A 15,097-nucleotide genomic window follows, 5' to 3' on the forward strand; every position below is an offset into this window, starting at 1 on the left:
GTGTGGCTCTGATTCATTACCAGCACGCACAAATATGCTGGGCTGCCTGAAAAATGAATACTCGATTTATTTCATGTGTTTTTGGGGGATTGTTGTTGTTTTTTTGCCTTTATTTATGTATTTATGTTGATAGGAAAGGAAAGCTGGGAGAAAACCCCACGGGTTGATTTGATGCTGGCCTCTGAGTGATTATGTGGTAGAAATTAAATTAAAAAAAATAAAAGTAGATTTAGATTTTTACTCATGCCATACACAACGACCTCCTCTAATCCAGCAACAGTCAAAATGCAATTAGTTAATAAAAGAAGAGAAAAACCTATAATGTTATAGATAAATTGCAGTTTACATCCTATGAATTGGTTCCCCCGAAAACTCTCGCCCTGTTGATGCCTCATCATGTGTTGCAACATACATCAGTGTGCAAGAACAAATGATGATTTAAGGTTTAAATGTTTGCTCAGTATCAGTCCTCCTCCTCAGCCCTTTGTACGCCTGCCGACTGAAAGACCAACACCACTGAGACACTTTGTGAATAATTTGCTATTTTCAAAGACACAGATTAACAGAAGGGGTGTGAATGTGTTGGAAAACTTTAGAACTTTAATGCTGGTTACACAATGTTGGCCAAATTCACATATAATTAAAAACAAACACATTTAATATAAAAAAAAAAAAAAAAATTTCAGAGTTGTTATTCTAAATGTTAGCTTAAGATATAAAAAGCAAATAGTATTGCATTGTTATCTGCACACATCTGAACCGTTAGACAGAGTAAAACAGAGAATAAGAAAAGTGAAACAATAACACAACCCATCCTCGCTGAAGAATGCTTTTATGTTTGAGTGAAAATAAGTAAAAACAAGTAAGCAATTTGTTTTTTATGCTTTACTTATAGACGTGTAATAATTTGTACCATTTGCTGTATGCAAGTTGAATTATATTTTCCTGCTTCTGTGTTTAAAGCTTTTTGAATGCAGTATATTTTCTTATGAACAAGAGTAAAATCTTTTGATCCCCTTTAGAAAGTCATATTTTTTATTGGTACCACTGTAAAGAGCACAGAGATGCCTCTTCTTCGAGGATAACCCACCGACCTGAAGACTCAGTTTAATAAGGTAGCTGTTATTCCCATGCATGAAATCCCCAAATAGCACATTTTCACTGGAGCTACAGACTCACAGGGCAAGAAGGACCAAATTATTATGAGCTGAAGGGATTTTCTGCTTTATCTGCATCTGTTTGCTACTGAATAACAAGCCTACATACAGCAGTGATTAAACATCTCTTGAATAGAAGTAGATCTATGAGTTAAGTCTGTGATAAGCTTTAAAATGAGCAATATGTCCCTTTGATGGAGTTTCAGGGCTGGCTAGGAACTTAAAATGATATAACAGCAAATCAAATTAAAGCCAGATTTCTTACCAGATCAGGTCTGTAGGTAGAGTTGTTCAGGTCTTGTAAATCACCTCTGTTAAACACTGTCTCCTGACACTTGAGGCACCGGCGCACGAGTGATGGGTGCGTTTCCTTGTGACTGTGACACCAGTGATGATGGCTGAATCCTACCTGTTGCTCAAGAGTCCTGCCCTTTTTCTTTTTCTTTTTTTGTAGGGCGTGTATTATACTGTAATCAGAGCTTTTATGAAGATGACGGCATGTGATCTGCTGCTTTGTGTATGAATGTCTGTATAAAGTGGAGGAAAAAGACAGGGAAAAAAAGGCAAACGGCATAAAGTTATTTCTGAATAGCAGGTTGCACTTTCGCTTTATTTGTTTTTGGATTTCTTGTCAACTTGGTGCAGACACCAAGACACATTTTTCCCAACAATGAAAAAGAGATTTTATCCGTCTTCAGGCTTTCCTCTGTACATAGTAACTTTTGCCGTTCACTCTGCCCAGGCACTGTAAAATTAAGATATGTACAGTTAATGTTGCGTCCAACATTTTGAAAACAAGTTATTTTGGGCTTTGAGAGGCTTTATTTGCCTGTTGTGATTTATCACAAACACGTACACAGCATAGCACGCACACGCAGATCCAGTTAAACTGGTTTGCTGCTCTTTGGCAGAAAAGAGAAAAGAAGACAGTTTTTACCAGAGGAGATTTATTCAGGAAACATCGTTTCGTCTGACTGGTACAGTGAGAACATTGTTATATTCCCTTCTGTGGTGTCAGTACACTATTAGGGCTTATACAGAGTCAGACTGAGGCTGTGTCCCAATCCAGCGCAGTGTTGCCAACTCCTCAGTAAAGAAAATCGCTATTGGTTGTCCTAAAAGTCGCTATAAGTCGCTAAATGACGTCATCGCCTAATTTGCATAATTGGTCATGCTAATGTAATTGTAACCTACCTACGTTGTTGGAGAGAGAAATAACATCGTGGAAGAGACATAAAGTGAGTAAAAAACGTCCTAAATGCATTTAGAGTTTATTTAGAACTACAAATTACATTTCTTTTAGCAATTATTGTTTTTTTTTAATGTCACAATTCCTACCCTGCTCCTTTACCCGGGCTTGGACCGGCAAAAGTGACCCGAAATAGGCACTCTGGTGGAGTTACTTTGTGTGTGTGAGTGTGTGTTTATAAGTAGTTTTAAACCTTGTGGTCCACAAAACAGCATTAGAGTAAAAGAAGAACTGACTGCGTTACAGTCAGTGCGGGAGCAGCGGCTTTGCTCATGCGCGATTCATTTGCAGTTTGGACGCATAGGTGTGAACATCTGCCCTGATAGCAGCTGGGGGAGGACTATCCTCTGCTCGCGAGCGCTTTGGAACGGGCGAGGTGCCCACGGCAGCACGCGCTGCTTGTTGAGAGTAAAGCGATACGCGCTTTCACGTCAAAAAGTCGTCATAAATAAGTCTCCAATAACACCAGAAAAAGTCGCCAGATTTGTCGCTAGTCGCTTTTTAGAAAAAAAGTCGCTAAAGGGGCCTGAAAACTCGCTAAATATAGCGACAAAGTCACTAAGTTGGCAACACTGATCCAGCGACCGCACGCTTCGGAGTACGAGCAGTTCGCGTACTACTAGGAAGTACGAGAAGTGCGGAAGTGAGAGGCTTGTGAAATGGGACATCACTTTGATTAGTTGAGTATCTGAGGCTGAGACCACGGGACTGTAAAAACATAATTGTTGGGCTTCATTTCTGTACTGAACAGTCATTTTAAGATTAGTTAGTAAATAACAATTAGCTAATGTTGTTCATGAGACTAAAATCATCTCACTTTGGTAATGTAAATATAATATGGCCAATATTATATTTATTGTCAGATTATTATGATATATTACAGCAGTGAGCTTGAACTCTGTGTCAAAGATTCAAGTTGCAGTTATTTATATTTCCAATCACCTTAAATCTTCACTCAAAGACAAGTCTCTTTGACAGTGTATATATAGATGTATTATATATAAGAGACAAATATTCATTTAATATGTTGGCATTATTACATTTGGCTCAATGCTTACATATATGTGTAAAAAGAAAATGTACAAGCTATGATAACTGTTTCTGATAAAATGAAGAGTAGACTGATATATTAAATATTCTTTTATTGGGTGAGAAAATCAGACCATGTCATAACTGCTTTAAGTCATACAGAATAGATATCAGAGCCTTAAACAGGCTGACTTCTGCTAAATGGGTCAAACTGGGCAGAAAGTAAACAAACACATAACATCCTTATAGAATATGATGTAACACTATGGATCAACTTACCTCATAATATATAAAGCATATAAACAATTACAGCAATATGATGCAACAAACACAGCAGTGCTACTAATCCAAAATACTCAAAGCTTCATAGAACTGAAACAAACATTTATTTTTAGCTCCATTCTGCTGCTGATACATACTTTAGGTTTCTGGACATTAAACTTGTTGCTGCCTTTCATAGTGTGTAACTTGAAGGCCCTGAGTACTTTCTCCCACACTGAAAACACTGGAATGATAAAATTATTTGAACATTACCTAATAAGACTGATTCAGGACAGACAATTAGTTATGTTAAACTTTCCTAGCAGTCCTTCACAAACAGGGAACAGTCTGTCTATTCTCTCCATCTGTCAGCTGCTGCTGGCTCTTCCTCCTCCTCTTCCTCACACACTGCTGAGTTTGTCCTGGTGGATCATCAGGGGTGCAAAGCCTCACAGATGATGTGCAGCAGTGGGTCCCTCAGTCTGTCCTCACTCTGGACACTTGCAGTTGTCACACATGGAAATCAAATGTGTGATAAGCTGCAGGATTCAAACACAAGTGTAACTTATAAATACATGTTCATACTTTTATTCCACAATCAGAGAGAAAGAAACAGAGAGAGAGTGCAGGACAGACAGACAGGTGACAGTCTCAGGTGTACACACTGCTACAAAACAGCACAAGAGAAGGAGGATTTAGTGTTCGTGTTATTACGAGTGCTAAACAAGAAGAGTTCCCAGATGGTCCAGTGGACACATGTGTGACTCCTGTGATTAAAGCATCTTTCTTTCAGCTTAACGAGTGAACCGTCAGCTCGTTCAAACACACGTTACAAGTCCGTTTGGCTCGACACCACCGAACAGAGGCAGCAATATAACACAGCTAACATTAACAGTGCAGTGAATCCTGCTTGTGCCGTGATATTCAGGACTGCAAACCGAGCAGCATCACTGACTTTCAGCTTGTTGTGTTTGTGGATATATGACTGACTTTAATTATCCACAAAATCATCACATTCTCTGTAAGACTAAGGTCAACTATATGGGTGACGTATATTTTAAGGCTTTAAAACCAAGTTAATGCTGAAAGTACAAACATCACTAATGTCACATAACTTTGCCGACATGTGGCCAACAGTAATGTTTTAATGTTCTTCATTATTAAACATTCGCACATAAATAAGTGACATAATATTCAGTACTTACTTTTGAGAGTTTACTCTTTGGCCGCTCCCTTCTGCCGTATTTTGCAGCGAAATTATCCACACCCACCGCCGCGCTATGAATTGTGGGATATATGGGACCACGAAGCGTGCACCGGACCACGCTTGATATTTGGGGGGGCCGAATAAGCGGTTGTACAATCTGCGGGTCTGATTAGGAAACGTGATTTTGATGTCCTGAAAAGTACTTTACTGACAAACAGTTACTCCAAAAGTAAGTAGAAGGCAAGCGAAACCCCCTGGAAGTTACTTTGAAAGACCCTCAGACGGACACAAAGATAAACCTAGAGCGAAAAAAATGGCTAACCCCAAGCTAGCAGGTAGCCTTTCCGATCACGATTACAAACTTGCTGCTATGCAAGAAGCATGTGAGGAGGAAGATATAGAAGAGGTCGCCAGATGTGGGATAATCTGTGCACCCTGAGAGAGGTAATATACTCCAGAAGAGACTCTGAATTTTTTATTCTTGGTTTAGATCAAAAGAAGGCATTTGATTATCTCTCTCATTCGTATATATGGGCAGTTATGAAAGCCTATGGGATACCGGACAGTTTCATTGCAATGGTAAAATTGTTATACAAGAAATCCATCATACAAGTCAAGGTAAATGGAAGTTTGACCGAACAATTCCATGCTTCGTGTGGAGTGAAACAGGGATGCCCGCTAAGCGCTGCTTTGTATGTTTTAGCCATCAATCCTTTATTGAAACTAATCAATAATGACCCTAATATTAAAGGATACTGTTTTAATGACGGCTATAGAGTGACAGCGATGGCTTATGCCGATGATGTTACAGTTATCATTAGGAACCAGGACGAGTTAGACAGGTTACTTTCTCAAGTAACTCTTGATCGTGGCTCAAGAGTTGGGAGTTCGCCTTGTAATCGGAAGGTTGCCGGTTCGAGCCCCGGCTCGGACAGTCTCGGTCGTTGTGTCCTTGGGCAAGACACTTCACCCGTTGCCTACTGGTGGTGGTCAGAGGGCCCGGTGGCGCCAGTGTCCGGCAGCCTCGCCTCTGTCAGTGCGCCCCAGGGTGGCTGTGGCTACAATGTAGCTTGCCATCACCTGTGCGTGAATGGGTGAATGACTGGGTATGTAAAGCACTTTGGGGTCCTTAGGGACTAGTACAGCGCTATATAAATACAGGCCATTTTTACCTCAAACAATATGAATTGGCATCAGGGGCAAAATTAAACCCAGAAAAAACAGAAGGCGTGTGGTTTGGTTCCTCATTACAAAAGCCAAAAATAAATATACAAGTAAATGACGAAATGAAAGTCTTGGGAATTTGGATCAACAAAGGGGACCCCTGTTTGTTAAACTGGTCTAAGAAGGAATGTGAAATTAAAGAAGAAGTAGCCAAATGGGAAAATAAAAATACTAATTATAAAGCGCGAGTTAATATAGTCAAAACCCATATAGTATCGAAACTTCTTTTTCTTGCCACGGTTTTTCCTCCTCATAAAACACTTTTACTTTTAAACAAATTGTGTGTTAAATTAATATGGGGAACAAACCGAGAGGTAACGAAACGAACCTTGATGTATACAGGCAAAGAGTGTGGTGGATTGGGTGCGCCAGATCTCCGCATCACTTTGAGAATTCCGTTTATTAAAAATGTTTTTAGCGCTCTTAATAGGGAAACTCCGTGGATTAGAGGTAATGTAGCACAACGGGAAAAATTAAAAGGTAGGGCTAGATCAAATATACCTTATTATAAGCTTATTTTCGGCGACACTACAGAATAGTGGAAAGACCTTAACATTAACTGGACACAAGTATGCACTAAACAAGTATATAATATAATTAATAATAAAAAATAATGAAGGACAGATAAAATATAAGGACGTGGGCGTAGAAGAATACCCGTTAATAGTTAAAAATATCTATGACAAATTAATCTCTGAAAATATGAGAGATACGGTGTGGCTGATTTCTGTTGGACGTCTCCCTGTTAGAGCCGTGGTTCAGTGGAGCTGTTATGTTACCACCAAAGAATGCCCAATGTCACGATGTACCGAAGATGAACAGTAGAGATCAGACAGCAAATGATTAAAGTGGGGTTTGAAATTGATAACAACATACAAGCTATAAAATATGGTCTGTTTAAAGAAAAAATGTACGACAGTAAAAGACGCCTCTTTTGGCTTATCATGTGTCTCATTAACACTCACATAGTGTGTAGATAGTGTGGCTGTGTGCAAGAATATCCTTACAGACCTGAGAAGGAGGAAAACCTTAGAATAAAAAAAGAATAGCCCTTTACCTTGGGATCTTTTGAAGATATAATTAATGTTAAAATGTTTGAGTAATTTTTTTTCTCCTTTTTTTGGGGGGGGTTAACTTAAATTTTATATTTATGTATCTATTGTAAACTATTATGTGTATTGCCATATATTTTGATGTAAAGTTTTTTATGTGTTGTTTGCTTGTGAATTTGCCATGAATTTTGAAAATAAAGGCTTTAAAAAAAAAAAAAAAGATATAGAAGAGATGGAACTTCAACAAGAAATCGCAAGACCCATGGGTGACCACACTCCGTTACCAAGGCCCAATCCCCCAAAAATGAAAAGCAAAACTACCGGGAAGCAGGTGAGCATTGAGAATATATATGAAGTTTTACTTGGCTTCACAAAAAGATGTGAGGAAAGGTTTGGTTCGCTTGACAAGAAGTTGGAAGCCTTTGAACAACGCATTGAAGTAAACACACAGGCAACCCCCCCCCCAAAAAAACAGAGAGGAAACTGACAAGCTAAAGACAAAGATGGAGTCGCTGGTAAAGGAAAACAAAGAATTGAAGGAGAGCTGTCTGGAGAGTGCACGGTACTGCAGAAGATGAGACCTCAGAATACTCGGTCTGACAGAGAAAGAAAACGAGAATACACGCGAAACAATGATCGGCATTCTAACAAGAGTGGTTCCTGTGTCAGTGGAAAAACTGCAGCTCATGGTTGATACAGTACACCGACTGGGGAAGAAAGACAATGCTGTGAGCAACAAGGTGCCAAGACCAATCATCATACAGTTCAGCATGAGGACGGCTAGGGATGAAGTATGGAGGAAATCCAAAGAGGCCAGGGTCTGCAAAGAACTGAACATAAAATTTAAAGAGGACTTCTCCAAAGAAGACCGTGAAGCTCGGATCAAGCTGTGGCCCAAGGTGCAGTAAGTAAGCTCGAAACAAAGGCAGAAGAGCATTCCTGAAGGAGGGTTATGCAATAATAGATGGTAAAAGAATTGATCCGTGAGATGCACTTCAAAAAGTCACTACAAGTTAACTAAAATATATATATATATATATATATATATATATATATATATATATTAAAAATAAATAAAAACTATGAGAGGGTCATAAAGCAATGTCTTAGTTAAATGTGAGCTATAGAGAGCTAGAATTGCTTCTTATATAAAGGAGGTAGTACTGTTATGATGACATATGTAGGACACTAGGTTTATTCCTGCTTCAAGCACTCTTTTCTTCTAGTACGGTAAGTGCCAAAGAAGCTGATACTGTTCTTGTTTTGTATTTTGTTTTGGTTTTGGGTTTTTTTCTCCACGTTATATATGGCTGTTCTATTAAGTTCTTTAAATGTTCGAGGGTTAAAAAACAATGTCAAACGTAAGGCCATGTTTCTATTCTGCAAAGAAATTAAGGCAAACATTCTGTTTTTACAAGAAACACATTCTAGTAAGGAAGAGGAAACGTTTTGGAATCGTCAATGGGGAGAAAGTATTCTTTATTCACATGGTACTACTCACTCAGCAGGAGTGATGATTTTATTTAACAAATTTGCAGGGAGGGTTATTGATCATAAAATTGATGGAATGGGACATTGGATCATGGTGTTGGTAGAAGTCTGTGAACAGAAAATTATTCTTATCAACATGTATGGATACAATAACAGGTCTCTAAATAGAAACATGATGTCAAACTTAAGTAAATTAATTGCAAATTGGAGTAATACATATGGTTCTACCCAGGTAATAACTGGAGGCAATTTTAACCTGGCACCTAACTCATGGCTTGACAGGCAACCACAGAGAGGGAAACAACCAGAACACGATAGCATTATTTGTGACTTTTGTACAACATGGGTTATTGGAGGATGACAAACCCAAATACGAAGAAATACACTTGGTTTTGTCCAACAAATAAGAACGTATGTTCAAGACTAGATTATTGGCTTGTCTCCCAAACAGTATCATCATATGTTACTAAATGTGAAACCCAATCAACCCCACTTACTGATCATTGTCTGATAAGTCTCTCATTATCTCTACGTAAACAACAAAGATCTGAGAACATATGGAAATTTAACAATAGTTTATTACAAAACAAAGACTTCTGTACACAAGTTAAAAAAATTCAATTAGAAATTAACAATATGAGGATGACTAATGTCAGTAAATGGGAATGGTTTAAATATAGTGTTAAACAACTAGCTATAGAAACGGGAAAGAAAGTGTCTGCCCTACGCATATGTAAACAGAAAAATCTAATTGAACAAATACATTTATTATGTGGTAAGCCTTGTATGACTGCAGAAGAGTCAGAATGCTTACATTCTTTACAAAATCAACTAGATGAGGTGTACTTGATTAAGGCTAAAGGAGCATAAGTAAGGTCTAAAGCCAAGTGGATTGAACAAAACAAACAAAGAAAAAAATAACTAAATTGAGTAAGGGTGGCACTATGATAGAAGAACCAAACCAAATTAGTGAGGAAATTAACATATTCTATAGTAATCTGTATAAACCAAGAACTGAAAAAGAGAATGCAGACATCTATTTTGATATGATTAAAGACCAGGTAAAAAAATTGGAAGAGGAAGATAAAATATGGTTAGAAGAAGATTTGAATATATCCGAATTAGAAACAGCTCTAAAACAAATGAAAAATGGAAAATCGCCTGGAATTGACGGCCTAACGATTGAATTTTATAAAACCTTTTGGCAAGACATTAAAGATTTGTTATTTAATGCCTTTTTGGATTGTTTAAAAAATGAAGAACTATCCCCAACAATGAAAACAGGATTAATAACCTTATTGCCCAAACCAAACAAAAATTTACAAGTGCTAGACAATTGGAGACCCATAACACTTTTATGTAACGATTACAAATTATTAGCCTTAGCATATGCAAATAGGATTAAGAGCGTCTTAACCAAACTAATTGATGAGTGTCAATCAGCGTTTATTAAAGGAAGGCAGATTCATAATAACATAATATTAATATTAGATATGATTGACTACTGATCCTTTATTAATTCAGAAAGTTTAATATTATTTATTGACTTTTTTTAAAGCATTTGATTCAATAGACCATAATTTTTTATTTAGATCTTTAGAACTTTTTGGATTTGGAAACAAATTTTGCAAAGTGATCAAACTGTTCTACAAGCAGATTTATAGTTATGTTTCGCTCAATCCAGGCATAACACCTAGGATAGACGTATTCCGTGGAATTCGACAGGGTTGCCCAATTTCTCCAAAATTATTTATTCTTTGCACTCAATTAATGGCCTACCTCATCGTGAACCATTCAGACATCGAAGGAATAAATATTTTTGATACTGAACTGAAAATAAGTCAGTTTGCAGATGACACACTAATATTTTTAAAGGATAAATTAATAATTGAGAAAGCATTGAATGTAATTTCAATTTTTTCTAAAGCTTCAGGCTTGTGTCTGAATCTAAAGAGTGTGAACTTTTGCCACTTTATGATTGTTTGGAAAATAACATGAGGACGATTCCAGTGAAAAATGAAGTCAAATATCAAGGCATTTATTTAAATAAAGACATCAAAAATAGAGAGTCAAAAAACCTAAAAGACAAAATTGATGGTATGTCCAAAACACTAAATCATTGGTTAACAAGAGGACGCAATCTATTATCCAAATCAGAGGGGGCCTCAAAGATGGTTTATCCAGCTTACTCATTATACATTACCCCAAAAAGTATTAAAAAGATTAACTCCATAATCTATCAATTCATTTGGCGCAATATAACACATTACATTAAAAAATCACAACTTGTCAAAGATTACACCAAAGGTGGTATAAAGACAATTGATTTTCAATCAATGGTTGGAGTATTTAAAATAAACCGGATAAAAGCCTTCCTCTTGAAACCTGACTCCATATGGGTTTGTCTTTTAGGTGTTTTGACTCTCTATTTTTGATGTCTTTATTTAAATAAATGCCTAGATATTTGACTTCATTTTTCACTGGAATCGTGGTCAGAGGGCCCGGTGGCGCCAGTGTCCGGCAGCCTCACCTCTGTCAGTGCGCCCCAGGGCAGCTGTGGCTACAATGTAGCTTGCCATCACCAGTGTGTGAATGTGTGTGTGAATGGGTGAATGACTGAATGTAGTGTAAAGCGCTTTGGGGTCCTTAGGGACTAAGTAAAGCGCTATACAAATGCAGCCCATTTACCATATCCCTAAAAATATTTTCAAAAAGGTGGGAGGGTTGGATTTTCTCCTGAAATGTGATTTTGATATATTGAAGTTGCCTGTGAAACTGTCAGAATATCATAAACAGGTCTTGTCTTATTGGAAGATGGTTTTTGCCCATAACTTTACGCCACATTGCTCCACCTTGTGGAATAACAGGACCATTACAATTAATAGGAAGTCATTGTTCATTAAAGAGTGGTATGAAAAAAACATCATCTTTATAACAGATTTACTTGATGAAAAGGGGCAGTTTCTCCCAGTGGGTGTTTTCAATGCAAAGTTTAGCATTCAGTGTTCCCTTAGAGAATATGACAAGGTTTGTAAGGCGATCCCCTTACCTCTGTTAAATTTGATACAAGGCTATTTATATTACTCTAAGGGACAAATTAGTTTACCTTCTTTACAGCTAAATCAGATTCCTTTAACTAATAAAAAGTGTAATAATAAAATCATAAACAAAATATTTAAAAATGAATTATTTCACGATTTTAACAGTAACACAAAATTAAAAGGGAGTAACGTTAAAATAACGAACAAATATACACACTTTTTAAAATGGCCTATCCCCCCCAAAGTCAAAGAAATGCAATTTAAAATAATTAACGGATATTACCCAGCAGCTGAAATGCTTAAAAAAAGGTTTGGGTTTGAGGTGGAGCCATGTGGATTTTGTTTACAAAATGAAGAAAGTATTGATCATTTGTTTTTTTTTTTCCTGCTCAGTAACGACTGACTTTTGGCAGGATTTGGTAGACTGGTTGAGTGTAAGAATAGATGGGATGACCCCACTGACTCTAACACAGGTTTTATACAATAATGGTGATCCATCTAAGGAACTTTCCATGCTCCACAATATGGTAATAATTATGGGCAAATACCACATCCATAAGTGTAAATGGCAAAACAAAAGACCTTCCCTAAGTGCATTAAAGATTGAATTAAAGTCTTTTTTGTCATCTTTAGAATTACTGAAGGATTCATGTAAAGATGCTGCTTTGATATGTGAAAATGGGACCCAGTTTCTATCTTTTTAATGAATGTGTTTCGTTTGGTGTACCAAGTAAGCCGCATGTATGTTAAAGTGTTCACAGAAAGGAAATTGTTAAATGTCATAAGAATGGCCTTCACATATTTATATTGTTTTTTTGTTTTTCTGTTAGTCTTCTCCTATTTCGTTTGTTTTCTTACTCAACATTTCAAGATGTTGTTGCACCAATGTTGTCTCCCAATGAGAGATTGTAAATGTGTGCATTTCATGCATGTGTTATTTTCAGACATATGGGGGTTATGTCACACACACACCCCCTCCTCCTCATCATTAATGATCTAGTCCACTATTTACTTGGGCGTGACTTAACCAAATAACCAATACCTACCTATTATATGTCAGCTGACCTATCTATGAAGTTTTGACTGGTTAATTTGAATTTTTTTCTGTTTCCTGTCTTGTATTTAAGCGGTTTTCTACAATGTTTTACTATGACCCTGATGAAGGCCACAAGCCGAAACGCGTTGGTCAATTATTAAAGTTGTTCATCTTCCCTCAAGTGTTGCTGGAGTTCCTGCTTTGTGAAATCCATCACCAAGCACTTCTTGTCCTGTCTCAGCACCAGGAACTGCAGCTGCTCCACCTACCAGACTATATATCTCTTCTTGTCTGACACCTAAAAGTGGATGTACACATTGTTATGTACCCGTTCCTGTCTTCGACAAGAGTTGCTGGTAAAGTATCTGTGACTTACTGTAAACTACAATTTACTTTCAATGTGAAACCTCCGGTTATGTTGCACAATCCTCTCAGGTTAACATTGAATCACTTTTTGCTAGTGTTGGTACAGACTGGGAGCAGTTTCATGTTCTAATTGAACCTAATTTAGTCCTAATTTTTGATGCTGTTGCTGCAGGACCAACCTCTGCATCTCAAAGTGCATCCATCCATGAATCATGAAATGTGGTTGTGAGTACACAGGTTAACCATGAGATGTGGGATTGTGCGTCTCTTAGGTGAGAGATCTGTTGTTGACCTACATCACCTTAGCGCTCCCTCGGCATACGGCCTCATGATCACTCCCCAGCTGTTTCTCATCTGACTTACAGCGGTGTCCCCTGCTATCACTTTTCTTTGCTGGTGTTCCCCGGCTCTCTGTCTCCTTGAGGTTTTCAATTCATTTTTCATCTGCCAAGCTTCTCCTGTTGTCTCCAGTAAGGACTCAGAAACATTTTTATTTATCCCATTGTTTCCATATTCAGACCCATTATCACTCTCGATGCTTGTTTTCTTTAAACATAATTTAAACTGGTGTTTAGATGTTTTAGAAATTAAGACATTCCCCCTCAGAGAAGCAGAAGTGCCATTAAATAAACCATATCTCAAAATAATTATGATAATGGTATAGGCAGCAAATGACAGGGGACCATGCGATCCCTGTCACATCACAAAGAGTCACTTCAGGTTAAATGATTTCACTGTGTGCTTAGTGTGGTCACCACGAGCTGGAAGGAGAGCAAATAAAATTGTGTTGTGAAAGTTTTGGCTCATGAAACAGTACATGAGTATTTGCTGAACGAATGAACAAAGAGTTTAATTTATTATTATTATTATTATTATTTTTATTATTATTATTATTATTATTATTATTATTATTATTATTATGTTTCAATATTTGTTAATGTAACGAACTGTATAAAGGAGATGAGAGAAGGGTTTATTATATCAGCCACCCTTGAATGTAATAGGATAGGGAGAACATGTGGCATATTTTTCTAATTAATATAATGTTGCATGGAGCCTGTAACTTTCCCTAAGGTTTTTTTTGTCTTTTTAAAAAATCTTTTGCAAAGAAAAAAGTGTCGGCACGAGACAGAGGTGTAAACATAAGGCTCTGGGGTGCAACTTAAGAAAATACCAGCAAAAATGTTCCAAAAACACACAAAACACAAGGGAAGCGTTTTTGGGGAGACAATAATGTGGCGTAACAGCTTTGAAGAACTGCCCTGAGGCACGCTTAAAAGAACTGAGCATTCATCTGTGTTTGGGGAAGAAAAAGATGCAGGTAACGTGTGTTTTAATTGCATGAGTCATTTAAAACTGTATATACATGTTTGGTATTAGCCTTTACTGTTAGTTCACTGTCCTGTCACTGCTCCCTCACATTGTTGTCTCCCCCAAATCACATCACAGTTATGTTTTGTGAGTTTTCTTTTTGTTTTCTGTATGTGTGCTTTTGTGGTGTTTTATTTTCTCTTTCTGATGTGTTTTATGTGCTTCTGCTGTATTATTTTTTTCTATTTGCTTATTTAATTATACTGCGTTTGACCTTTCAGTGCCACCGTACAGGAGGTCAGTACAACCTGCCCCGCACGACGGCTTTGGAAAATGTGAAGTAGGGCATCAATTTTAGACATTTACATATATTTTCATAAACTTTACAGCTTGTCCTGATAAAAGACATCCGCATTACACGATTATTTAATATAGACAGATTTTTTTTTTTTTTTTAACATTTTTATTTTTTATTTTTGCATCCAAATGAAGCGATACTGAATTATACCCAGAGTCTGCTGTAGAGGGCAGTAGTGCCACCAGGAACGCTTGAAAGAAACCTAAAGGGAGAGTCGAGCGCTCCTCCGACAGGGGGCGGTAAGGAGGTTAACGTCTGAATGACTCGTTTCCGGTTTAGTTTCGACGAAGAAGAACGTAACTCACGTAATAAACA

General features: G+C 37.3%; 2 protein-coding genes across 7 annotated transcripts in view; one reads left to right on the forward strand and one right to left on the reverse strand.

The window, feature by feature from the left end:
• LOC102080602 (uncharacterized) overlaps positions 1 to 1,564 on the reverse strand; it is a 34,530-nt gene extending 32,966 nt beyond the window's left edge. The window contains exon 1 of the mRNA XM_019360249.2: positions 1,423 to 1,564. The gene's annotated coding sequence lies outside the window, so the exon portion shown is untranslated. The remainder of the gene's footprint in view (positions 1 to 1,422) is intronic.
• An 11,316-nt stretch (positions 1,565 to 12,880) lies between these two features.
• The window catches only part of ears2 (glutamyl-tRNA synthetase 2, mitochondrial), a 12,975-nt gene continuing 10,758 nt past the window's right edge, over positions 12,881 to 15,097 (forward strand). The window contains exons 1-2 of one of the 6 annotated variants that reach the window (XM_013265187.3): positions 12,881 to 13,103; positions 14,706 to 14,764. In XM_013265187.3, coding sequence (XP_013120641.1) covers positions 13,070 to 13,103; positions 14,706 to 14,764 — 93 coding nt within the window. In that variant the 5' untranslated portion in view covers positions 12,881 to 13,069. Of the gene's footprint in view, positions 13,104 to 14,705; positions 14,765 to 14,960 lie in introns of those variants that run through there. The other 5 variants (XM_003456934.5, XM_013265188.3, XM_013265193.3 and 2 more) reach the window with 5 other exon arrangements.

Source organism: Oreochromis niloticus, linkage group LG6 (genome assembly GCF_001858045.2).
Source record: "Oreochromis niloticus isolate F11D_XX linkage group LG6, O_niloticus_UMD_NMBU, whole genome shotgun sequence".
Taxonomy (NCBI): domain Eukaryota; kingdom Metazoa; phylum Chordata; class Actinopteri; order Cichliformes; family Cichlidae; genus Oreochromis; species Oreochromis niloticus.